General features: G+C 40.3%; 1 protein-coding gene across 2 annotated transcripts; it reads left to right on the top strand.

Annotated features, from left to right (window-relative positions):
- Positions 1 to 2,711: 2,711 nt before the first annotated feature.
- Positions 2,712 to 25,676, top strand: LOC121395661 (sperm acrosomal protein FSA-ACR.1-like). 2 transcript variants are annotated; one of them, XM_041569754.1, is made up of 6 exons: positions 2,712 to 2,770; positions 20,013 to 20,062; positions 20,470 to 20,502; positions 20,598 to 20,818; positions 20,864 to 21,241; positions 25,412 to 25,676. In XM_041569754.1, the coding sequence occupies exons 2-6, from the start codon at positions 20,035 to 20,037 to the stop codon at positions 25,421 to 25,423; spliced, it is 672 nt and encodes a 223-aa protein (XP_041425688.1). In that variant the 5' UTR covers positions 2,712 to 2,770; positions 20,013 to 20,034; the 3' UTR covers positions 25,424 to 25,676. The 2 variants fall into 2 exon arrangements, with proteins under 2 accessions (XP_041425688.1, XP_041425687.1); XM_041569753.1 differs by having other exon boundaries at positions 20,598 to 21,241.
- The last annotated feature ends 38 nt before the right edge of the window (positions 25,677 to 25,714 follow it).

Below are 25,714 nucleotides of genomic sequence, written 5' to 3'. Positions count from 1 at the left end.
TTTCAGAGGAAGGGTCCACTTAACTTTAGAAGGTTGGGTTAAAATTTCTCAAAGTGCAGTCAAGTACATAAATCTTCAGCTCTGAAATCTGGAATTTTGGGTTGCTAGGGCTCATGCCCTGCCAATACTTACCATAACAACTAGCCAGTAACTAGGAACTCAGAATGGAATGTCAATAGGATATGATGCAAAGAGAACAATAAATAATACCTGTATAAAGAATATGTTCATTGGGTGGACACCAAATATGTTCCCATCCATTAATTCCTAGCAGATAGCTGCTTTTATTAGTCAGATCTGTAAAAAAACACCAAAAACCACCAAAACCTTGAATACTTTTGGTTACAGCACTTTTGCACCCACTTGAATTAATAAAGGAAGCCCAGCATGTTTCCTACAGATTCAAACCAATTCACCAAATATCTATGGTTCTAGGGGCTTTATATATAAACACTTCAGATTACACAATGCAAGCAACACATGGGTTAAATATGAACGTACTCACCAGCTGGGCCTGGATTTATCAAATATTATTCCTTATCTGTGAACTCCCAATAAATGTATATACACTATGATCACTAATACTATACCAATAACTTTAGCTCTCTGTATGTGTTTCTATTAATGTCTCATTTCTGAAGTATTTGTCTTAGAGATTAATCTAAAAGCAAGTGACAACAAGAGGCCTATTGATGAAGATGAGAACACTAACACAATTGTCCTGTATGTAAAATCCCATTCATGTATCCAGTTGTGCAATGATTTTATAGGAATGTGCTGATTTAGGTCCAGGTTAACCTTCTCAAGAAGGTCACAGGACCAGAGACCTCCAAAAAAATGAAAAACCTCTATTTACACGCGTATAGACACTGGCTAATTTTCAATAATAGATACATTTAATGGCCATGGTCACAGGTTAGGAAGCATTCCAGCTAAAGGGCACAATAAGGGCTTCACATAATGGAAATGCATTGCTCCCTATTGGTCTCTTTCCCTGTAAAAGGGGTGACAAATGCAATATAAATGAAGATTTACCAGTAGATTATCACCGGAAACTAACATTTCTAAGTACTGATTAATTTTTTCACATGAAAAGTGGTATTTATAGGGATTAGCACTGACTCACAGTCTCATTTTAGTGGTTTTCGAGGTTTTTCTCTAAAACCACAAATAAACATTATTTCTCTAAAACTAAGAATAAACTTTATTTCTCTAAAACCAAGAATAAACTTTATTTCTCTAAAACCAAGAATAAACTTTATTTCTCTAAAACCATGAGTGCCATGTGATTTATTAAAAGATCCAAATATAAAAATTCTGAATGTAAAAAGACAATGCAGCAGCACCATTTCCCCTTTCCTCTCTGCCCTTAAAACTTTACTGACAGAGCAGGTTAAAGGGGTTAAAAGCTAATTCTGGTTTAAAAACCTGAAATTCGTCTCTTAAAACTTGCCCCCCTGGTAACTAGCTACTTGGGCAAGCGTCTCAAATTGTCTCACGGCAGGAGTGACCTTGTGCTGAAGAATGCTCCAAAAAAATATGAAAACCCAAATGTGAAAAAAATAGGAAAAACTCCAAAGGGCTAAAAACACAGCTCCTTTTGCCTTCTTCAGGACCTCGACTGCTCTAATTGCCGAAATTTAGGGCCTACTTATCAACTTATTCAAAAATCTATTTTATTCACAAATGTCTAAGAAATCGTGCTATTTTCTTTTTCCTCTAAAACTCTATATATGTGAGGTTTATTTAGTATAAAAACCATGAGGAACTAATAAAAAAAAATTGCCAAGTAAAAGTTTTCAAGGTCCTACAGACATCAGTGGGTGTTGCGCTGATCCTATTGGACCTTTTTTAATCAATTCAGACCTTTAGAGGTTTTCTAATTTTTTTTTCCCTAGGAATTGTCCAAAAAACACATTTTTCATTGCTTTTTTATTTCGTGCTTTTTAAATACAGATCTTTTAATAAATGACATGGCATTCCTAGTTTTAGAGATAGATGTCACAAGCCAAGAATGAGAATGTTGATAAATCTGCCCCTGGAGAGTTTTTTGAGTTTAGTTCCTGCTGACACCTTAGTTGGTTGGGACATGTGTTTCCTGACCAAACTCTGTTCAAAGAGTAATCACAAAAATCACAATGGGGTCATGACTTGCTGGTCATATGTGGTCAGTAAGTGACCCAGAAATGCAGAAGACCATGTTCTTCTTCAGATCAGATCAGTGCAATCTGTCAACAAACTGAACTTAATGTTCACCCAACTGGCCCTACGCCACATGGAAGAGCAGAGCATAAAGTGGTGTGCAGCTTAAAATGAAAGGTGTCATGTTAAGTAGAAGAAAAACATTGTGATGGACTATTATTGCCATTTTTGACCGGTGCATCAACTTTCCTTTGTCATTTTAAATCACAATCCTGCCTCAAATCATGGCTTCAAGTGAACAGAAATGAATAGACTAGGGGTGAATTATCATGGGAAAAGGATGGGGTAAAATTTGCTAGTGAATTAAAGGCTTATACAGTAACTGGCAAACAGTGAATAGTGTTATGTCATTGCCGATGGCTGAATTATAGAAGAACCATGAGAGGGAGCTCAGTCTTGGGCAGTTACCATATGTACTTTTTAGGAGGATAAATAAAAGAGGTGTGGGAATATACAATTTGACAACACCTTTTGGAAATAAGAAAGTCTATATAAATATACCTATATTACTACTGTATTACTACTGACAAACCCTCAGTGCCGCTATTTCCAGACACAAGACAAGAAGGTAAGTGGTCCTTGGGATAGAAACTATTAATACATAACTTTTAGGTCTGTTGATTTACCATTAAAAACACCACTACATCACAGGCACTTGATGAAAAGCTAACCAGTGGTGGTGAAGTTACTGCCCAAAATTTTGCTCGGGACATGGGTTTTTCCGGATAACGAATCTTTCCGTAATTTGGATCTTCATACCTTAAGTCTACTAAAAATCATGTAAACATTAAATAAACCCAATAGGCTGGTTTTGCTTCCAATAAGGATTAATTATATCTTAGTTGGGGTCAAGTAGAAGCGACTGTTTTATTATTACAGAGAAAAAGGAAATTATTTAAAAAAATTTGGATTGTTTGGATAAAATGGAGTCTGGCCTTTCTGTAACTTGGAGTATTCTGGATAATGGGTTTCTGGATAACAGATCCCATACCTGTACTCAAGACCACAAAATATCACTGAAACAGCAGTGGTGGAAACTTCACAAAACACACAGGTTCATTATTTAGGAATATCTGACAACATTTCTGGTGTAGTATAAGGGATAGGGTTAAGCATAGGAGGCCTAGGTGGTATAATAGGTCCCTACATGGTCCCAAATGGGACATAATTTCAAATGGAAAGTCCAAAAAAACTTACTACTCAACTGCTGCAGTCTATACAGGCCTGTCAAAAAAGGGCCAAAATGCTGGAATATAGCCCCCAACTCCAAAGGGCACTCAAATCAAAAATTCAAAAATATATTCCCAGTCAATTCTCAAAGTTAAAAAATCACTTTTTATTTATCATAAATATTAAAAAGTAGGCATACAGACCAATTGATGCTCCCCCTTACGCGTTTCGCACCCACAGGCACTTATTCATAGGCATTACTGTTGTTACATTTGGTCACAAAATTTATACCCCAGGAAATCCCTCCCCAAACGTTGAAACCAATCACGTGTTGCCACCTCACGTTTCTTTTCTTAAAGCAACATACATATCAAATTGGTCCTATTAGCATTGTTTTTCTGCCTATACTCTGTTTCATCTCACAACCATTTTATTAGGATACCCACATTTAAACAAGTATTTAAATGGCAATTACTGACCCATTACATTATATTCTCTCTCCTAATATTATTACTAGTATATATCACATTCTCTTATCTGCCCCTTACAATTCTATATATCCACCTCGTTGTAAACATAGCCAATTACATTATAATTTACGTAAAACATGTTACATCAAACTCTTAGTTCAAACCAAGTGGTAACCGAGTGTGCAAGTAAAAAATCCAAAAAAGTTCTCTTTTTGCTAACAGCCCTGCCAGGTTACCCCCTCTACTGCCCAATCTTACTTTTTCTATTCCCTGTACAGAGAAATATGCTACATCACTTCCATTACATCTTGAAAAATGTCTTGTTATATTACTCTTTTCAACTGTTTTTGGATTTTTTATTTGACTCAGATGTTCCCGTATTCGCTCCTTTAGCGTTCTACTTGTGCAGCCCACATATTGTTTCTGACATTTCAGACATGTTATCAAGTAAACCACTGTGGATGTATTGCAATTGATATAATCTCTTATTATTTGTCACCGTAGACTTAAATTCTTTTGAAATCTTCATATGTTGACAAGTTATTCATCTACGACTACCACACTTGTGGCTCCCTTCTACCTTCAGAAAGCTCTTATTTCTTTGGTCTCCCCTATTCGTTTCCCTGTACATACTTGGTGATAAGTGGTCCCTCAATGTATGAGACCGCCTTGGTACACTATTAACTCCTCCTTTTAATATTTTATGAAAATCATCATCTGCATATAGGATCGGGATGTATTTCTTAACTATATCTAATACCATATAGAACTGTTTACTATACCTAGTTACAAATGGGACCTTTTCTGATATCCCCTGTTTTGCTTTTTTCTTTTTTTCCACCCATTGGATTCACACTTAATAGACTCATCCTTTCTGTTTGTCTCGCTCTCTGATAGGCCCTGTCCACAATTTTTCGTCCATACCCTCGATCTAGAAATCTCTCCTTCATCTCCTCTGCTTGTTCCTGGAATGTCATATCTGTGGAGCAGTTCCTCCGGAGCCTGAGGAACTGGCCCACAGGTATCCCACCCACCAAATTTTTCGGGTGGCAGGAGGGGCATGCAGAAGTGTGTTCCCACTACATGGCTTCCTAAAGATAGTGGTTTGTATTTCTTTATCCACCACCATTAGTTTCAATCCAGAAATTCAATTGTTTTTGACCTATATTCACTTGTAAACTTTAGATTTAATTTGTTCTGGTTTAACTTCTGCACACAGGTTATGAAACTCATTTCATCCCCTTTCCAAACACATAGTAAATCGTCTATATAACGCGTGTATGATCTCAAAGATTTCCTCATATCTGCAGAGATGTGGGTCTCCTCCCACCAACCCATATATAGGTTGGCGTAGGAGGGAGCAAATTTCGCCCCCATTGCTGTCCCACATCTCTGCAGATAATATATCGAATCAAATGTAAAATAATTGTGCTCCAACAGGAATCTAATGGATGCCAACAGGAACCCCTTGAGTTCAACTGAATAACCACTATACCTATCCAAGTGATACTTTATTGCCTTTATACCATATTCATGTGGGATCGAGGAATATAGCGAGGCAACATCTAGTGTCCCCCAACCACATCCCTCCTCCCACCTGAATTGGTCCAACTTGTTAAGTACATGTGTGGTATCCCTGGTGTACAGATGGAGCCAGAATGGATTATACATTTGTCGCGCTGTAACGGTAGATAAGCGCAGCTAATGCGAAATCCTACGTTGTCTCATCTCATGCGTCGCGTTTACCTGCATGTAATACAGAGTTGTGGCCACTAGATGTCACCAAATGCTAGTTATAACAAACCACATTACATATGGTGGCTTAGTGGGTAAAGTCCCTGCCTTTGACCAGTGTGTTTAGTGTTCAATCCCCAAAGTCAAACCAAGTTAAATTCTGTTGTCACTTTCAGTGCAATGAACCATGTCCCAACATTAAAAAAAAATATTTTTTTGGTGGGGGGTGGGAGACAAATAAATGGAAAAATAATCAATGGGCTTTTGTGACCATAATTCTAGGCATTAGTAATTTGCATAGTACTGTATTAATACTTGGTTGAGTACTTTACCCCCCTATAAAAACAAATAATAATTATAAAAACAAATACATACATCAATGTTTTATAGAACCTTAAATACAGCAATATTTATTATTATTTTTTTTTAACTTTTTAATAGCTGTATGTATTAGCCTAAAAGAAACGTTTTCAGCACATGCACCAGATCAGAGGCTTCATAGCCTTGTGGTTAAGTGACTGAACTTTGAAACTGAAGGTCATGGGTTCAAATCCTAGATTTTCTTTTCCCCCTTCACAATCATGATTTTTTTTTTTTTGGTGTGTGGGACACTGCTAAATCAATTGAAATAAATGAATGGGAGTTGTGATAATAATTATCTTATAAAATAATAAGCCTAAATATGACAATGATTTTTTTTTAATTTTATTATGCTATTAGCCTTGAAAAAATGTTTTCGTCAGCCATAACCGCCAAAAGGCTTCATAGCATTGGGGTTAGCTGACTGAGCTTTGACACACAAGGTCATATGTTCTAGTCTTGCTTTTCTTTTTTAATTTGTACTGTTAAATGTTCCACAGTATATGTATTAGAGATTCTACCAGTTGATTTATTCATGTTAAAATAATATTTATATTTCTGACAGCACAAAAAAAATATTCTCCTGTTATAGATTGGATTTGTGATATACACAGCAACAGAATAAACATTGCTTTATAAAATGCACCCCATGTCCTGCCAGAGAGAGAGAGAGAGACAACATTTCCAACTTAATTGGCTTTTGGCAGAGAGGCCAGTACAGCTAACAGGTGCAACTAAGATACTTTGTAACAATTTTGAATTAAGAAAATAAGTAATTGTAACAGTTTAGATAAGGCCAAATTTTGTAAAATGAACATGGTAATTAGGGGGTGTGGCCACAAAATGGGTGTGGTCAAAAAAAATTTGCCATGCTACATGCGAAAAAAATTTTGTCCCTCTTTTTACTTATAAAATGTTGGGAGGTGTGCTGAAAGCACTCTGACCAAAGCTGCTGGGGCCACCTGTTGTTGGACCCAGTACACCCTGGACGATAAATATCCTGACATCTGGGTATGTGTTGGGGGGGTTCTCTGCAGCTCCACATGAGCCCCTGACTGCTGGTTTATGTTTTTGATATTTTCACTGCCTTTGCCAATCACCATTATCGGCTTCATTCATTAAACTCGGCTGGACAGCCTTCCCGCAGCTCCCCTGGCTGTTCCCGTCACATCACACAGCCTATAGGAAGGAAGTCACGCTACAATGCCAGTAGCTGCCCAGCTGCACACCTACAGGCAGGGCCGCCATCAGGGGGGACAGGGGGACAAGCGTACCGGGCCCGGGCATGAAGGGGGGCCCGGCAGCGCTGCATTTTTTTGAAGATCCGGGCCCCCCTTACGAGCGCCCGAGCCGTACGTCTTGCCTCTTCAGTGCCGAATGCGGAAGTGCCGAAAAGCCGAAGCCGATGCGACGAAAAGACCCGAAGTCACGGAAAAAGCCGAAGTCCCGAAGTCACGAAGCGCCGAAAAGACCCGAAGTCACGAAAACAGCCGAAGCCGAAGTCCTGAAGCAGCGCAAAGACCCGAAGTCACGAAAACAGCCGAAGCCGAAGTCCTGAAGCGGTGAAAAGACCCGAAGTCACGAAAACAGCCGAAGCCGAAGTCCTGAAGCAGCGCAAAGACCCGAAGTCACGAAAACAGCCGAAGCCGAAGTCCTGAAGCGGTGAAAAGACCCGAAGTCACGAAAACAGCCGAAGCCGAAGTCCTGAAGCGGTGAAAAGACCCGAAGTCACGAAAGGAGGCGAAGTTGAAGTACTGAAGCCATGAGTTCAATTCTACTGAACACCAGTTTGTGTTTTTTTTTTTTTTAATCCCCTGGCCACCAATGTATTATTTTAATATTCTATAGGCCCCTGCCACCAATCTTTTTTTTAAAACTTTTGTTTTTGGGGCCCCAATTTTTTTTTTAACTCGTAAGGGGCCCCTTGCCACCATTGTTTTTTTTGGGTTTTTTTTTTAAAAAAAAATTAATTTTCTTTTTGGTGGCCCCAAATTTTTTTAACTTGTAAGGGGGCCCCTGCCACCAGTTTTTTTTTTTTTTTTTCAAAAAAAAATTATTATTTTTTTAAATTTTTTTTGGGGCCCCAATTTGTTTTTAACTTGTAAGGGGGCCCCTTCCACCAATGTTTGTTTATTTTTTAGGTTTTTTTACATTTTTTTTTGTTGGGGCCCCAAGTTTTTTTTAACAGGGGGCCCCTGCCACCAATGTTTTTAAAAAAAAAAAAATTTTAATTTTTATAAGGGGGCCCTGACCATCAATAGCTTTTTACAACTTGTGTGGGGGGGGGTTACTTTTTTAGCGCTGATGTCTGTGTGGTCTTTTAACTGCGATGTGGGCGGGATATGGGGCGGAGCTTGGTCGTCAGTGTGGGCGGGGCCCAGGGGGCCCCAAAAATTTTGTTGTACGGGGCCCCGTGATTTCTAATGGCGGCCCTGCCTACAGGACCCAGAGCGGCCGATCATGGCTAAATGGCTGAATAAGTACTTCAACATGGGTAACAATAACAGCAAGAGCCCCCCGCAACCCCCCAGATCGGATTCCAAGAAGAATGGGGGGCCGAGAGCTCTTTCCACCTGCAGTACTGCAGGTAAGCTGGTGCTTGGGGGACACCATGCTCTTGTGCTCCGACCCCTCTGTCAGTTGTTGCCTGGCCGATCTCCTCTCGCTGTTGCTGCGGTACAGGTGTGGAAAAAGCATAAATGGAAAAAAAATCAATGGGCTTTTGTGACCATAATTCTAGGCATTAGTAATTTGCATGGTACTGTATTAATACTTGGTTGAGTACTTTACCCCCCCCATAAAAACAAATAATAATTATAAAAACAAATACATACATCAATGTTTTATAGAACCTTAAATACAGCAATATTTATTTTATTTTTTTACTTTTTAATAGCTGTGTGTATTAGCCTAAAAGAAACGTTTTCAGCATACATAATAGATCAGAGGCTTCATAGCCTTGTGGTTAAGTGACTGGACTTTGAAGCTGAAAGTCATGGGTTCAATTCCTCTATTTTCTTTTCCCCCTTCACAATCATGATTTTTTTTTTTTTTTTGGTGTGTGGGACACTGCTAAATGAATGGAAATAAATGAATGGGAGTTGTGATAATAATTATCTTATAAAATGATAAGCCTAAATATGACAATGATTTTTTTTTTTATGTTATTTTACTATTAGCCTTGAAAAAATGTTTTCAGCCATAACAGCCAAAAGGCTTTATAGCATTGGGGTTAGCTCACTGAGCTTTGACACACAAGGTCATAGGTTCTAGTCTTGCATTTTTTTTTAAAAAAAAAATTGTACTGTTAAATGTTCCACAGACAGCTGCAGCAACCTGCGCTACTAAAGACACAAGAGAGCAGGGCTGGACTGAGAGTCCAAATAGGCCCTGGCATTTCAGGTAAAACAGGCCCAACCAGCCTACACAGAGGCCCAAACAGACCCCACCAGCCACTAAATACTGACTTTCTATGGGACCTTATAGCAGCCCCTCTGGAATTTGCCAGAACCCACAGATTGCCAGTCCGGGCCTGCAAGAGAGGGGCCCCGGTCATAACTAACTAGGATTGCAGACACCTGTAGCGCAAAGTAATTAGGGACCCGGCTTACCGGGAACTAGTGTTGCCACCTGCCCGGTATTTTACTGGCCTGGCCGGTACATTTCATGGCTGATCCCAATGTTATTAATAGGGAAAAAAATTAAATATATAAGGGGGAGGCGGCCGACATTGATCCTCTGCTCCCCCCACCACCTTCACTACCAGGGCTTCCTCCAGAAATCACTGACAAGGGAGAGAGATTTCAAATCAGCGGCCTCGTTCTTCACAGACTCGCAAGACTCTTCTTCACGGACTTAGACCCACTAGAACGATCTCCGGAGTCGCTGGAGTCACATTTCCACTGTGCCAGTGCTACGTGCTTCTTACCAAGGACCACAGCTCCTTCACACACTGTCACGATATATGGGATAGAGCCAGGGAGGAGAAATCCAGTGCCAAACGATTGATCGTCGCCATTTCTGAAGAGGACAGGAAGTGGAGTTTCAAGTTATTTATTAATAAAGGATTTGCGATTTTAAACTTTAATTTGTGTTTGTGGGTTTTTTTGCCGTATACTAACAAATTTTTTTTAAAAAATTTTGATGTTACTTGTCCTTTAACACAGGGGTCCCTGAACTTTTTTGGACCGGGGCCGGATGCAAATTTTTTTTTCGAGGACCAGGGGGTGGGGTGGGATTGGGGTCAGCGGGGTCAGGTTGTGGGGGTCAGCAACATAGTTGGATGCGCTGGCGTCCAATTCGGGGCGCGTCGGCATCCAATTCGACGCACTGGGTTCAGTGTCCACAGGCTGCTTCTGGGCTGCAGCCCGACAATTGGGGAACCCTGCTTTAACAGACCTTCCCCCCAACAAAAGTCCTACATATGTGAACACTGTAATATAAACAAACCCTGGTGCTTTTTAAATGCAAATGAGATGAGGGCATGTAATTAGTACAAAGCTCCTAGACTCAGTAACTGGAATGCACAATTAAACAATGAGGCAGGAGTGGGGGTTGGGTGTGCTGTACTATACCATGTGCTAAGTAGGGAATTGTCAGACCATTCAAATTAATTTACAATGCCTTCAATTCTTTGAGCAGAGATTCACCTGAGATCACTAAGGGCTCATACAGAGAAGCAGGTTTAAGCTGTATAACAGAGCATTCTGTCCCAGTGGCTGCACAGATCCTATCTGATCCCCATTGTAAGCAGCAGTGCTGCCCTGCTTTATGGCTGAGATTCTAGCTATCTGTATAACAGAACATTCTGTCCCAGTGGCTGCACAGATCCTATCTGATCCCCATTGTAAGCAGCAGTCCTGTCCTGCTTTATGGCAGCTGAGATTCTAGCTATCTGTATAACAGAGCATTCTGTCCCATTGGCTGCACAGATCTTATCTGATCCCCATTGTAAGCAGCAGTCCTGTCCTGCTTTATGGCAGCTGAGATTCTAGCTATCTGTATAACAGAACATTCTGTCCCAGTGGCTGCACAGATCCTATCTGATCCCCATTGTAAGCAGCAGTCCTGTCCTGCTTTATGGCAGCTGAGATTCTAGCTATCTGTATAACAGAGATTCTATCCCAGTGGCTGCACAGATCATGTCTGATCCCCATTGTAAGCAGCAGTCCTGCCCTGCTTTATGGCAACTGGGATTCTAGCTATCTGTATAACAGAACATTCTGTCCCAGTGGCTGCACAGATCCTATCTGATCCCCATTGTAAGCAGCAGTCCTGTCCTGCTTTATGGCAGCTGAGATTCTATCAATCTGTATAACAGAGCATTCTGTTCCAGTGGGGTGGGGGGCATTACTATGCACATATGCTCATGTTATTGGTGGGGATGGGGTGCCTATATATTATTTACCTACCAGCTGACATATTTGCAGGCCCCCACGAGACTGAAAAAAGCAGGCTAATGAGGGATGTCACCGAGTAGGCCGGGACTGGCAATCTGTAGGTTCTGACAAATGCCAGAGTCCTGACCAGATACTACAAAAAAGCAAAGCATTGCGTCTGCATGCGACAGTCGCGTCGCGTCGGAACAACGCTGCGACACGATGCGATGTGACAATTCTATCTATAACCTTATTTTTGACGCATGCATCAAATTGCATGCGTTTTGACGCAGCGCGTATTATTGATGTTACAATGGAGTTCAAAAAGTAAACCCTCATCTATATTTAAGGTTTGATTTTTTGTAGTATCTGGTCAGGACTGGGAGTCAAAATAGGCCCAAACATTACCCAACCAGCCCACTAAAGAGTGACTTTCTATAGCTTGTTAGAGAAGCCCCTCCTCTGGCATTTGTCAGAACCTACAGATTGCCAGTCCCGGCCTACTCGGTGACATCCCTCATTAGCCTGCTTTTTTCAGTCTAGTGGGGGCCTGCAAATATGTCAGCTGGTAGGTAAATAATATATAGGCACCCCATCCCCCACCAATAACATGAGCATATGTGCATAGTAATGCCCCCCACCCCACTGGAACAGAATGCTCTGTTATACAGATTGATAGAATCTCAGCTGCCATAAAGCAGGACAGGACTGCTGCTTACAATGGGGATCAGATAGGATCTGTGCAGCCACTGGGACAGAATGCTCTGTTATACAGATAGCTAGAATCTCAGCTGCCATAAAGCAGGACAGGACTGCTGCTTACACTGGGGATCAGATAGGATCTGTGCAGCCACTGGGACAGAATGCTCTGTTATACAGCTTAAACCTGCTTCTCTGTATGAGCCCTTAGTGATCTCAGGTGAATCTCTGCTCAAAGAATTGAAGGCATTGTAAATTAATTTGAATGGTCTGACAATTCCCTACTTAGCACATGGTATAGTACAGCACACCCAACCCCCACTCCTGCCTCATTGTTTAATTGTGCATTCCAGTTACTGAGTCTAGGAGCTTTGTACTAATTACATGCCCTCATCTCATTTGCATTTAAAAAGCACCAGGGTTTGTTTATATTACAGTGTTCACATATGTAGGACTTTTGTTGGGGGGAAGGTCTGTTAAAGCAGGGTTCCCCAATTGTCGGGCTGCAGCCCAGAAGCAGCCTGTGGACACTGAACCCAGTGCGTCGAATTGGATGCCGACGCGCCCCGAATTGGACGCCAGCGCATCCAACTATGTTGCTGACCCCCACAACCTGACCCCGCTGACCCCAATCCCACCCCACCCCCTGGTCCTCGAAAAAAAAATTTGCATCCGGCCCCGGTCCAAAAAAGTTCAGGGACCCCTGTGTTAAAGGACAAGTAACATCAAAATTTTTTAAAAAAAATTTGTTAGTATACGGCAAAAAAACCCACAAACACAAATTAAAGTTTAAAATCGCAAATCCTTTATTAATAAATAACTTGAAACTCCACTTCCTGTCCTCTTCAGAAATGGCGACGATCAATCGTTTGGCACTGGATTTCTCCTCCCTGGCTCTATCCCATATATCGTGACAGTGTGTGAAGGAGCTGTGGTCCTTGGTAAGAAGCACGTAGCACTGGCACAGTGGAAATGTGACTCCAGCGACTCCGGAGATCGTTCTAGTGGGTCTAAGTCCGTGAAGAAGAGTCTTGCGAGTCTGTGAAGAACGAGGCCGCTGATTTGAAATCTCTCTCCCTTGTCAGTGATTTCTGGAGGAAGCCCTGGTAGTGAAGGTGGTGGGGGGAGCAGAGGATCAATGTCGGCCGCCTCCCCCTTATATATTTAATTTTTTTCCCTATTAATAACATTGGGATCAGCCATGAAATGTACCGGCCAGGCCAGTAAAATACCGGGCAGGTGGCAACACTAGTTCCCGGTAAGCCGGGTCCCTAATTACTTTGCGCTACAGGTGTCTGCAATCCTAGTTAGTTATGACCGGGGCCCCTCTCTGAGTCTCTTGTGTCTTTAGTAGCGCAGGTTGCTGCAGCTGTCTGTGGAACATTTAACAGTACAAATTTTTTTTTTAAAAAATGCAAGACTAGAACCTATGACCTTGTGTGTCAAAGCTCAGTGAGCTAACCCCAATGCTATGAAGCCTTTTGGCTGTTATGGCTGAAAACATTTTTTCAAGGCTAATAGTAAAATAACATAAAAAAAAAATCATTGTCATATTTAGGCTTATCATTTTATAAGATAATTATTATCACAACTCCCATTCATTTATTTCCATTCATTTAGCAGTGTCCCACACACCAAAAAAAAAAAAAAATCATGATTGTGAAGGGGGAAAAGAAAATAGAGGAATTGAACCCATGACCTTCATCTTCAAAGTCCAGTCACTTAACCACAGGGCTATGAAGCCTCTGATCTATTGCATGTGCTGAAAACATTTCTTTTAGGCTAATACACACAGCTATTAAAAAGTAAAATAAATAAATAAATAAATAAATAAATAAATAAATAAATAAATAAATAAATAAATAAATAAATAAATAAATAAATATTGCTATAAAACATTGATGTATGTATTTGTTTTTATAATTATTATTTGTTTTTATAGGGGGGTAAAGTACTCAACCAAGTATTAATACAGTACTATGCAAATTACTAATGCCTAGAATTATTGGCACAAAAGCCCATTGATTTTTGTTTCCATTTATTTGGCTGTGTCCCCCCAAAAACTGAATACATCAATGTAGTAAAATATTATTAATAGAAGTTGCTGACCGTTTTTACCCACTCCATATCACAGTTAGGGCTCTTACAGACGAGCGTTTCTTCATGCGCTCCCCTGCGCTCCGTTTGGCTGCGTTCAGCCGCAGGGGAGCGCAGGTCTAGACGCTGCTAATGTCTTTCTATGTGCCTGTACTGACACAGGCGCATGTAAGCGCTGAACGCAGGAAAAATGCAGCATGCTGCATTTTTCTGCGTTTTTCAATGGTTCAGCGCTTACATGCGCCTGTGTGAGTACAGGCACATAGAAAAATATTAACAGCGTCTAGACCTGCGCTCCCCTGCGGCTGAACGCAGCCAAACGGAGCGCAGGGGAGCGCATGAAGAAACGCTCGTGAGTAAGAGCCCTTAAAAGACTCAAAACTGCCACTACAATTGAAAAAAAAAAAAAAATCTAATGACTATAAAACTGCTAAAATGGGAATCGATCCACCAACCTTTTGTATCATAAAGCAGAGCATTAGCCAACTGAGCCATTTCTTAGAACAAGAGTAAAGCTGAATCACTTTATATAAGACACTGGTCAGGCTGCTACAGAACCCAAAAAAAAAACAAAAAACAAATGCACACAAGGGAAAGGGGGACTGTGGTCACTACTTAATTTAGCTCTTCTACCTTATAAGAAACTGCTACCCATTTAGCTAAGAATGTCAAGCTTAAGCCTAAAACTTCAATCACTAAAAAGGGTGATTGCAAATCACTCTGCTGTCTACAGTCAAATATTTCAGCTCAGGAAGAGGAGAGTAAAGGTACTTTCCCCGCAGAAGCCCTGTTTCTTCCCCTCAAGAGATCCTTTCTGAAATGATCTCTGCCTTTTTGTAGCAAAAACAAATAATATAACGCTTATTAAAAAAAAAAAAATAATGGTGGGCAGATTCAAACTAATAACCCTCTATTTCCCTCTATTTCCTAGACCTACACCTTAACCACTACACTATAGGTGCTGCTTATGGGGCTTCTAATAGCTCAGGCGCCACCTGGTGTCCATTGCTTGAACTGCACCTATTTAAAATTTAAGAGCAATCCTTTCTATACGCTGGGACTGTGCGTTTCCCTGCGCTTAGTGCGAACAGCGCATTTATCTTGATCCGTTACAGCGCGTCAAACGTACAATCTATTCTGGCTCCATCTGTAGCTACCTAAGCGCTTGACAAGAGACTGCAGGTGGGCATCCACCCATTCGGATAAGTGCTCATTGAGCGACCCTATCCCCGAAATTATTGGTCTCCCCCATGGTGGTCTCTCCTCTTTGTGGACCTTTGGAAGGTGGTAAAAAGTAGGTATTGTAACTCTTTTTGGGACTAAATAATCTCTCACCACGAATCAATCAAACCAGCCTCCAAAGCTCCATCTACGAGGTCCACCAGTCTCTCCATAAAGGCTTTTGTTGGATCACTCCTCAACACTACGTAAAATTCCTTATCATTAAGCTGCCTCAAAGCTTCCTCCTTGTATGTTACTGCATCCTGTACTACAACCATACCTCCCTTATCTGCATTCTTAATCACCAGACTTTTATCTTTCTTTAAATTCCATAACTCCTGTTTCTCTTTACTACTCAAGTTATCAAACTTGTTTTTCCCAGTTGTTACTTTCTCTTTCAGAGCCCATAAGTCTGCTTCCACCCTCCTTTGGAACTGCTCTACTAGAGGGCCTCTAAGTTGTACAGGGTAAAAGTTACTCTTATTTTTAAATATGCTAACATCCACAGGGTTTACCACATCAACCATGTCATTAACATCATTACCTGCCAGGGACTCCTCCCGTGCCACCTACAAAAAATATTTCTTAAGTACTATCCTTCGTACAAGGTGATTAACATCAATTACTGTTTCTAGAATATCAAAGTCCCTATCCGGGGAAAAAGAGAGTCCCTTGCTTAGCAATAGGATCTGTCCAGATGTTAATTCCTTGGACGATAGATTTAAGACTTTTTCGGATACCGATTCCGTAGACTGTACCCATCCCTTTCCTCTTTTCTGGCTTGCTCCTTCTCTTGCTTTTTCCAATGGGATTTGTTTGTTTTCTTCCGATCCCAGTTCTTGTCCTCCATTGGTTTGTCCCGTAAAAAAGGCTGATCATTCACAAAGACCTCTTTGATTTTTTCACCCTGGTTACTCTGTGAAGAAATAGGAGAAGAGCCAGACAGGGAACTATCCAAAAAGTCTTGGTCAGCACTTGAAAAACTAACTTTCTTAGGTGTACTTGTATCCTTGTATCATGTCTCCAACTACTGTATATTCTCTTTAATCAGCATATAATGAAATGAAACTGTATTAGGTCCATATTTTGTTGTATATGTGTCTAGAATAAATATGGAAAGAGGGTAAGTTGCCAACCAATCAGATCTACATGCCCATGGTTTGAGCTAATTTCCTGAAGTGAAAAAAATATATATTTGAATGCTATTTTTGGGTTACATGTGTATATTCTTTACAAATTGAAAACTGCTAAAAAGGATAAACTATTCCAGCATTCCTTAAAGGGCTTGTTCACCTTTGAGTTAACTGTTAGTATGATGTAGAGAGTGATATTCTGAGACAATTTGCAATTGGTTTTCATTTTTTATTATTTGCGGGTTTTGAGTTATTTAGCTTTTTATTCAGCAGGTCTCTCCAGTTTGTAATTTCCAAATTACCCTAGAAACCATGCATTTGAATAAAAGACTGGAATATGAATAGGAGAGGCCTGAATAGAAAGTATTAAAAGTAACAATAACAATACATTTGTAGCCTTACAGAGCATTTGCTTTTAAAGGATCAGTTCAGTGTAAAAATAAAAACTAGGTAAATAGATAGGCTGTGCAAAATAAAAAAAATTCTAATATAGTTAGTTAGCCAAAAATGTAATGTATAAAGGCTGGAGTGACTGGATGTCTAACATAATAGTCTGAACACTACTTCCTGCTTTTCAGCTCTCTAACTCTGAGTTAGTCAGTGACTATAAGGGGGGCCACATGGGACATAACTGTTAAGTGAGTTTGCAATTGATCCTTAGCATTCAGCTCAGATTCAAAAGCAACACTTTTGCCCCATGTGCCCCTCTCAAGTCACTGATTGGTTACTGCCTGGTAACCAATCAGTGGAAAGCAAGAGAGCTGAAAAGCAGGAAGTAGTGTTCTGGCTATTATGTTACACATCCAGTCACTCCAGCCTTTATACATTACATATTTGGCTAATTAACTATATTAGAAACTTTTTTATTTTTCACATCCTATCTGTTTACATAGTTTTTATTTTTATACTGAACAATTCCTTTAAGATGGGGGTCAGTGACCCCCTAATTGAAAGCCGGCGCCATGTTGTATCTAGGGCGTGCGCAGCGTGCCTGTGCGCCACTTAAAGGTGCAGGCACGCTGGCGTGATTGCGCCAGCACGTTTGCGCACGTTTTGGCGCGAATTTAAGGTATTTAAGGGCCATTCAGTGTACAGTCCCTTGCCCGTGATAGAACTTGTTTCTAGTGGGTTCTTGAGCCTTGTGCATCTGATCTGAATCTTGTCCGTTTGATTACCTGTCTTTGACCGAGCCTGTTCCTGACTATTCTACATTCTGTTTCCTGACCCTTGCCTGCCTACGACAACTCTCCTGCTTAACCCCTTGATTGACAACCCGGTTTGACCCTTGCCTGCCTGACGATTCTGATATCCGCCTGCCTCAACCCAGCCTGTCTGGCCATCCTTCTGCCTAATCCTTCGGCTCAAAAGACTCTGCTAACAGCCGTGCCCCTTTGCCAGCCAGAACATCTCGCCTTGCATCCCTCATTAAGTCCAGGTGGCACCCAAGTAAGCTGAGGGCTCCTCCCGAAGCCCAACGGTGGTCACACTACTGGTGAAGCCGAGACCAGGGTGCTTGGCACTTGTTCTGGTATTGGGTGCCGGTCGTGACAGGCAAATGAACAACTATAAAACAAATAACTAATGAAAATCAAAAAGTTGCTTAGATTTGGCCACTCTGTAACATACTAAAAGTTACATTAAAGGTGAACCACTCCTATCAGTCACTAGCAGTGATGTATAGTTGGTATTTGGATTCAAATTAAAATGTTTGCCATGATTAGCAAAACATTTTTTCCTTAAAAAAAAGTTTACATTTTAAATGAAAATATTGCCTCCTGTGGGTTCTTATGAAAAATCAATGACAAGTAGTTTTTTAGCTTTTCATTTTTTTTCTTAAATCCCAATTTTTTCAGGGTGAAAAAGCACAATACATTTTTGCCCCACAAAATTAAAGAATTTGAATATTTTTCCTACTGCCACCACTACTGGATGTACCAACGCCACCTCAAGCTCAACTTGGCCAAGACTGAGCTCATGGTCTTTCCACCCAAACTGAGCCTTTCTCTTCCTTTCACCATTACTATTGATGGCATGACCATTAACCCAGTTATCTCAGCACGCTGCATGGGGGTCATCTTTGACCAGTCCCTCTACTTCTCTAACCATATCAATAATACTGACAAAACCTGTAGTTTCTTCCTCCATAATATAGCCAAGATACACCCATTTCTTTCACAAACAACAGCCAAAACATTAACCCATGCCCTTATCTTATCCCGTTGAGACTATGGCAATCTCCTACTAACCGGTCTTCCTGACTCCCATCTCTCTCCTCTCCAATCAATCTTAAACTCTGCTACCAGGATCCTTCTGCTCTCTCCTGAAAGGGAACCTGCTCAACCCCAACTAGAATCTCTATCATGGCTGCCTGTTAAGCAAAGGATAGTATATAAAATCCTTCTACTAAAATTCAAAGCCCTTCACTCCTCTGCTCCTCACTACATTTGTCTCACTATACGTTCCTGGTCGTCTTCTCCGCTCTTCTCAGAGTCACCTTCTCTTCACACCATCCACATCCACTGCCACCTCTCGTCTCAAACCCTTCTATCTTGCTGCTCCTTCCCTCTGGAATTCCATCCCTGAATTCCACCGTAAGAAATCCTCTCTCAATCTCTTCAGGAAAGAGCTAAGAGTCTACCTTTTGGAGCACTAGAACATTAGCCTAATACTGTGCCTACTAACTATTCCTTACCTTGTGCACTTTTTCATCTCCAATTTGTGCCTGTATGCTAGCCTCCCATCCACTTAGACTGTAAGCTCTACAGGGCAGGGACCTCCTTTCCACTATGTCTCTTATAGTTATGGGCGAATTTGCGCCGGCGTCTCGTTTTTGACGCCGGCGCCTGTTTTTGACACCGGCGCCCGTTTTTCCGACGCCGGCGTCCGTTTTTTCGAAAAAAATTTTTTGACGCCGGCGAATTTTTTGCCGCGAATTTTCGCGGGTGTTTCGCGAATTTATTCGCTGGCGGCGAAATGTGCAAATTTGCCGTGAATTCGTGCCTGGCGAATAAATTCGCCCATCCCTAGTCTCTTACCACATAGCACTTAAGCCCCTTGTCCTGATATGATTCTGTATATGATTCCGTATATATTTATTATGTGATTTGTCTTCCCTGTGTATACTTATATATATATATATATATATATATATATATATATATATATATATATATATATATATATATTTATATATATATATATATATATATTGTACTTTTATGCACTGTACAGCGCTGCGGCTCTTTAACATCGCTTTACAAATGAAGTTATACATACAGTACATACATACATACATACATTATACTGTGGCCTCTCCACTGTCTAACTAGAAACTATGTGCAATGCCAGAGTCAAAGGTAACAGAAGGACAAGTTTATGGTCCCAGCCCCCTCCCGGCACATGTTTCTTCTGCCTGGCCCTATTTCTGACCCAAAATCCACATCCATCCAATTAATGAATGCTTTGGCCATAGGATGAGGGTATTATCCAGTTACTAAATGAGTTTGCATATTATAATGGGTTAATAACTTTGTCACTTTTCTTTACAGGGATCAAGATAACAAAGTGACAATGCATCTGAATTTGCTCACCCTCTTGGGTAAGTGAGATAAGCACAAATTATTACATTCTGGTACAGGTATGGGATTCGTTATACCGTTATTTTTCGCTTCGTGAATTGACAGCAAAATTAGAAAAACGGCAAAAAATTTGCGAAACGCATTGATGCCCACGACAATTTTTATACTTGCGTCTATTTTGTCCAAATGCATTAAAGTCAATGGGCATCCCAATAATTTTGATGCACGTCAATTTTTATGCGCGACTATTCTAACGTATGCCCAAATTTTTTTGACACAGCAGATTTTTTGCTGTCGATTTTTCGCCGCAGTTTCACAAATTTATTCGCTGGTGGCCAAACACGGAAATTCGGCACTAATTCGCACCTGCCAAATTTATTCACCCATCACTATAACTAATGTTAATTGTTTCATTTTGTTCTTTCAGCCGTACCAACAGTCCTTTTTTCTGTAATAAATGGTAAGTGTCGCTGCTATGTTGTCATATTATTGAAAATGTAAATAACACACTGCAAAAAGCAAAGAAGCTCTTTCTAAAATGAGTCTTCTCCGCAGCGCTGTCCTGCCCTGATGGAGCTGCTTGGGTAGAGTGCGCAGGGTGCGGAAATGACTGTCTCACTGTTGGAAAGGCTTGTGCTTTTATATGTCAACCGGGATGCAAGTGTGAACAGCAAGGATATGTCTTGCTTGAGGGGGCCTGTGTTCCAGTCAGTGAGTGTCTGGCCAAAAATGAATCTACCCCAAATGTACTTGCCTCTGAGGAAGCCGCCAGTGAGGAAGCTGCCAGTGAGGATGCCGCCAGTGATGAAGCCGCCAGTGAGGAAGCCGCCAGTGAGGAAGCCGCCAGTGATGAAGCCACCAGTGAGGAAGCCGCCAGTGATGAAGCCACCAGCGAGGCTGCTGCTAGTGAGAAAGTTGACAGTGAAGAGGCTGACAGTGGGGAACCTAAAAACGAAGAGGCTAACAATGAGCAACCTGACAGTGAGGAAGCCAGCAATGAGAAAGCTGAAACAGAAGAAGATACCAACGAAGAAAGCAGCCCTGAGGTAGCTCTCACAGCTGAACCTAGCAATGAGGAGTCTGATGAAGAAGAATCTGCTAGTGAGAAAGTTGTACCTGATAGCGAGGAACCTAGCACAGAGACTTCTTCCCAGGAGGAGCCTAATGGGGAATCTGCCACTGACGTAGCTGACAGTGAGGTGAGAAATTAATAAAACTGCAGAAATTAATATTTATAAACGTCTGTGTTTCATTTCATGCAAAAAGTGTAATAATTGTGCAACACGCTATACCTAATTATAAATTTACCCAGTTTTTATTTTTACACTGAATTGTTCCTTGAAAGGAAAGCTTTATAATTTATAAAGCTTTCCTTTAAAGGAACAATTCACTGTAAAAATAAAAACTGGGTAAATAAATAGGCTGTGCAAAATAAAAAAATGTTTCTAATATAGTTAGTTAGGCAAAAATGCCATCTATAAAGGCTGGAGTGACTGGATGTCAAATTTAATAGCCAGAACCCTACTTCCTGATTTTCAGCTCTCTAACTCTGAGTTAGTCAGTGACTATAAGGGGGGCCACATGGGACATAACTGTTCAGTGAGTTTGCAATTGATCCTCAGTATTCAGCTCAGATTCAAAAGCAACAGTTATGATCCATGTGGCCTTCCTCAAGTTTCTGAAAATCGGGTACGGGTTGGGTGCAGGCTTTAAAAAACAGACCAGTGCAGGTCTCTAGTGTAGGTTGTATCACTTCTGGCACAGCAAGGACAATTATGCAGAAGTGCAGGAGTATGTTAGGAAGGAAGCACCTTTAGTAAATATGCTGACCTGTTGAGACTGCTCTGGTTTTTACTGGTTTTGGTTTTATGTTTTTAATCTGGTCTCTCGGAAGCTAAAGGATATATGTATAGGGATCTCTCAGGACTGCAGAGTAGGGATGCACCGAATCCAGGATTTGGTTCGGTATTCAGCCAGGATTCAACCATTTTCAGCAGGATTCGAATTCGGTCGAATCCTTGTGCCTGGCCAAACCGAATCCTTAAAATCATTTGACTTTTTGTCACAAAACAAGGAAGTAAAAAAAATCTTTTTCCCTCCCCCTCACTGATTTGCAAATGCAAATTAGGGTTCGGATTCGTTTTGGTATTCAGCCGAATCTTTCACAAAGGATTCTGGGGCTCGGACGAATCTGAAAAAGTGGATTCGGTGCATCCCTACTGCAGAGAAAAAGCAATAGTCAATGAAACGATTCCTCTGTTCGTAGAGCTAACAGCCAAAATACAATTCAAAAGAATCCTCCAATAAGAATCCCATATACCTATAAATCTGGCTTCGTGTTCAAGGTTGTTGGAGCCAGAGATGGAAGCTTTAAAAACAGTTTTCCTTGTGCCTCCCCTAGAGTAATATCATGGAAGTCCAAATTACCAAAATATATCCTTATAAAAGATAACAGCAAGATGGCTGACAAAGTGCTAGTAAAATGAGTAGCCATTGCTGTAGTGCCCACATAGAAGCAATGGGGATCAGTACATATACAAATAAGGGTGAGGACATGTTACAATAAAAAAATAGCATTGCCTACTATTTCCTTATCGTTTTAGCTTTCCAAAGGCATTATTTAATTTCTCACCACAGGATCAGTAAAATTCCATGAATGTTTTTTTTTAACATAATATTACTCTCCTGTTGGAGTCAGATATTGGTGACGATTTGGTCTTTACTTGGTGACAATGCTGACGCTGATCTTTAGTACAACGACTTCCATGTGGATGTGATAATAAGCCATACTGTACATGTGTGTCGGAAAACCCACAGTTTTCAGAAGTGCACACCTTAATAAACCTGCTCTGGTTTATTACAAGTCATTATAGCTGTCTATAGCATGTTAGCAAACAGACACTAGAGTATGTAATGGTACAAGGGTAATCACGCCATGACATATTATTAATGCAGTTGAGTTCAGGACCATAGCAACAAAGGAGATCCTAAGGCTGAAATATTCTCAGATCCATGAAGTTCTCTAGAGTTCCTTGGGCTATAGTTCCTTCCCAAAATGCACCATTTACCTATAGAATAAGGTCATCACCTGTGTTTAAATGACATGTAAAGGCAAAAAAATAAAATCCAATTTTTACTTTCTTTAATGAAAAAGAAACCTATCTCCAATATACTTTAATTAAAAAATGTGTGCCATTTTTAAAAGACAGCTGACTGTATGCAGTGAAATTCTCCCTTCATTTATTGCTGTGGATAGGAATTGTCAGACGGTCCCTAACTGCTCTGCAGGGAAATAATCATATTTATGAACAACAGGGAGGCCCCCACCTTACTTCCAAGCCATGCAGAACATGCAGAACAGAAGCAGCTTTGTTTGTTTCCCTGTAGAGCAGTCGGCGACTGTGTAGAGATTTGTATTGGATTTTATATTTGCCTTTACATCCCCTTTACTGTTTCCAACTCCAGCTGCAAGGACAAAGATCATGGAGCCAGATTTAAACAGATAAACTGGGATTCTATTTGGAGGATTATTTTGCTGCAGCCACTGGTTCTGCAGAGTTGGAGAAAGTTTGTACTAAACAATACAAAAACTATAAAATCCACATTAGATTACATGACAACACAGGACCCAGTGCAGTCTGTATATTCTGATAATTATTCAGTCTGTATCAGCTTCTGGCAGATATTATTTGACTTGTGCTGTTTTGATAATTAATGATGATCCCTAAGCAGCCCAGACCACACTGAGCATGTGCATAGTCTTGGTCTTGCAAAGATGTATAACAAAGTTACAAGATGGTGACCCCCCGTGGCCAACTTTGAAAGCATAAATCATTTGTTTAATTAGGCTTGTGGTGCAGTAAGTTCATGTTTATGCTTAGTATACAAAATACAGCATTTCTAGCATTATTTTATTTTAGACTTTACTTCCCCTTTAAATGGATTCTGTTCCTCTCATTAGGAGTATCCGTGCCCTATTGTAAAATACCAGATCAGGTGCTAATCATAAAGATCTCTCATTCGTTGCCTATCCTGTCATGGTCAGACCAGGGGCCCAAAACCTTATTAAATTTGTTGTTATATCTCCTATTTTCATATGTTAACTTATATAATGGGATTGTATTGTTGACTAATTATTTTCCAGGCCTTCAGTGTTGGAGGCGTAGTGCCCATCCAAAGCATAGCTACCATTTTCTTTGCGTAGAAGAACAGTAGTCTGAATAATAATCTAGAGTGTTTCAGAGGGATTATGTCATCTAGGACACCCAGAAGGCATGTTGCTGGTGCGATCACTTTGGGAGAGAAGTACATTTTTTAGTTGTAATATTGGTGTGTAGGTGCATCTCAGGTAATTTTACCTGGTCATGTGCTTTCAGAAAGAGCCAGCACTTTAGGATGGAACTGCTTTCAGATAAGCTATTTTTTGTTGCAGTTGCAGTGGGACCTGGATTTTACTATTGAGTGCTGTTCTTAGATCTACCAGGCAGCTGTTATCTTGTGTTAGGGAGCTGTTATCTGGTTACCTTCCCATTGTTCTGTTGTTAGGCTGGGGGGGAAGAGGAGGGGGTGAAATCACTCCAACTTGCAGTACAGCAGTAAATGAAATTAAGTGACTGAAATTTATCAGAGCACAAGTCACATGACTTGGGGCAGCTGGGAAACTGACAATATGTCTCTCCCCATGTCATATTTCAAAATGAAATATAAAAGAAATCAGTTTGCTCTTTTGAGAAATGGATTTCAGGGCAGAATTCTGCTGGAGCAGCACTAATAATGACTGTTGTGTTTTGAAAAAAATATATATATTTTTTTATTAAGCTATTAACACCATAATGCCTACTAATTGAAAATCTGAGCCATGTAAAATATGGCTTAAAACATGGACAGCCGTTTTGCAGAACTAACCAGTTGTTAACAATGGAAATGTGCATTTTCCAGTGCATTGTTGGTTAATAACCCTCATGTATGGCCAGTAAAGTCCATGATTGACTAAATTGTCAAAAATTACCATTGGCTCCATTACATTTGGCATGAGAAAAAATGGCCATTGACCTCAATGCATGTGGTGTGAGAAATAATGCCCATTGACTCCAACTTCCCATTTAGCTTTACCGAAAAATGTAAAGATTTTTTTCCGTGGCTTCATGAATTGTTTTGGCAAAACAGGACAGTTTCTCGCATTTCATCGTTTTTATGTTGGGCTTCTGCTTATGACTAGTCAGTACTGTTTTAGTGATTATGATAATGATAACATAATGAATGAATGAATTGCTGAAATAGCATTATTTTTATAATTGTATTGATTTTTTTTATTACATTTTTATCATTTTTATGTATAATTGCAAACATGTTTTGTTTTGTTCTTTCAGTCCTCAGAGTGAGTAAGAGGAATAATATTTCATGTGGTTTCCTGTGAGACGTCCGTTTACTGCCTTATAGATCCAGCAAACAGATTGTTTTCAAATTTCTGTTCAACCATTACCACCGCAGAATATATTCCCTCTTACTGCGTCTAAAATGGAACCAACAACACCAACTCAAAAATAAGATGGTCCTCTTGCTTTGCTCTTTTATATCGGGATTTTCTGAATGTTTAACAATTGTGTCACAATAAAAAAAAGTTCAAATTAAAAATGTGTGGCAAAAAGTTAATTGACCGATTAAACCATTTT

Source organism: Xenopus laevis, chromosome 7L (assembly GCF_017654675.1).
Source record: "Xenopus laevis strain J_2021 chromosome 7L, Xenopus_laevis_v10.1, whole genome shotgun sequence".
Taxonomy (NCBI): domain Eukaryota; kingdom Metazoa; phylum Chordata; class Amphibia; order Anura; family Pipidae; genus Xenopus; species Xenopus laevis.
The sequence above is the reverse complement of the archived record's forward strand: the minus strand, read 5'-3'. Positions and strand labels throughout refer to the sequence as shown.

Coding starts and splice junctions, on each gene's coding strand:
- LOC121395661 (XM_041569753.1), top strand. CDS start 20,035: ATGCATCTGAATTTGCTCACCCTCTTGG. Junction 20,063..20,469: donor GAATTTGCTCACCCTCTTGG/GTAAGTGAGATA, acceptor TTGTTCTTTCAG/CCGTACCAACAGTCCTTTTT. Junction 20,503..20,597: donor CCTTTTTTCTGTAATAAATG/GTAAGTGTCGCT, acceptor TCTTCTCCGCAG/CGCTGTCCTGCCCTGATGGA.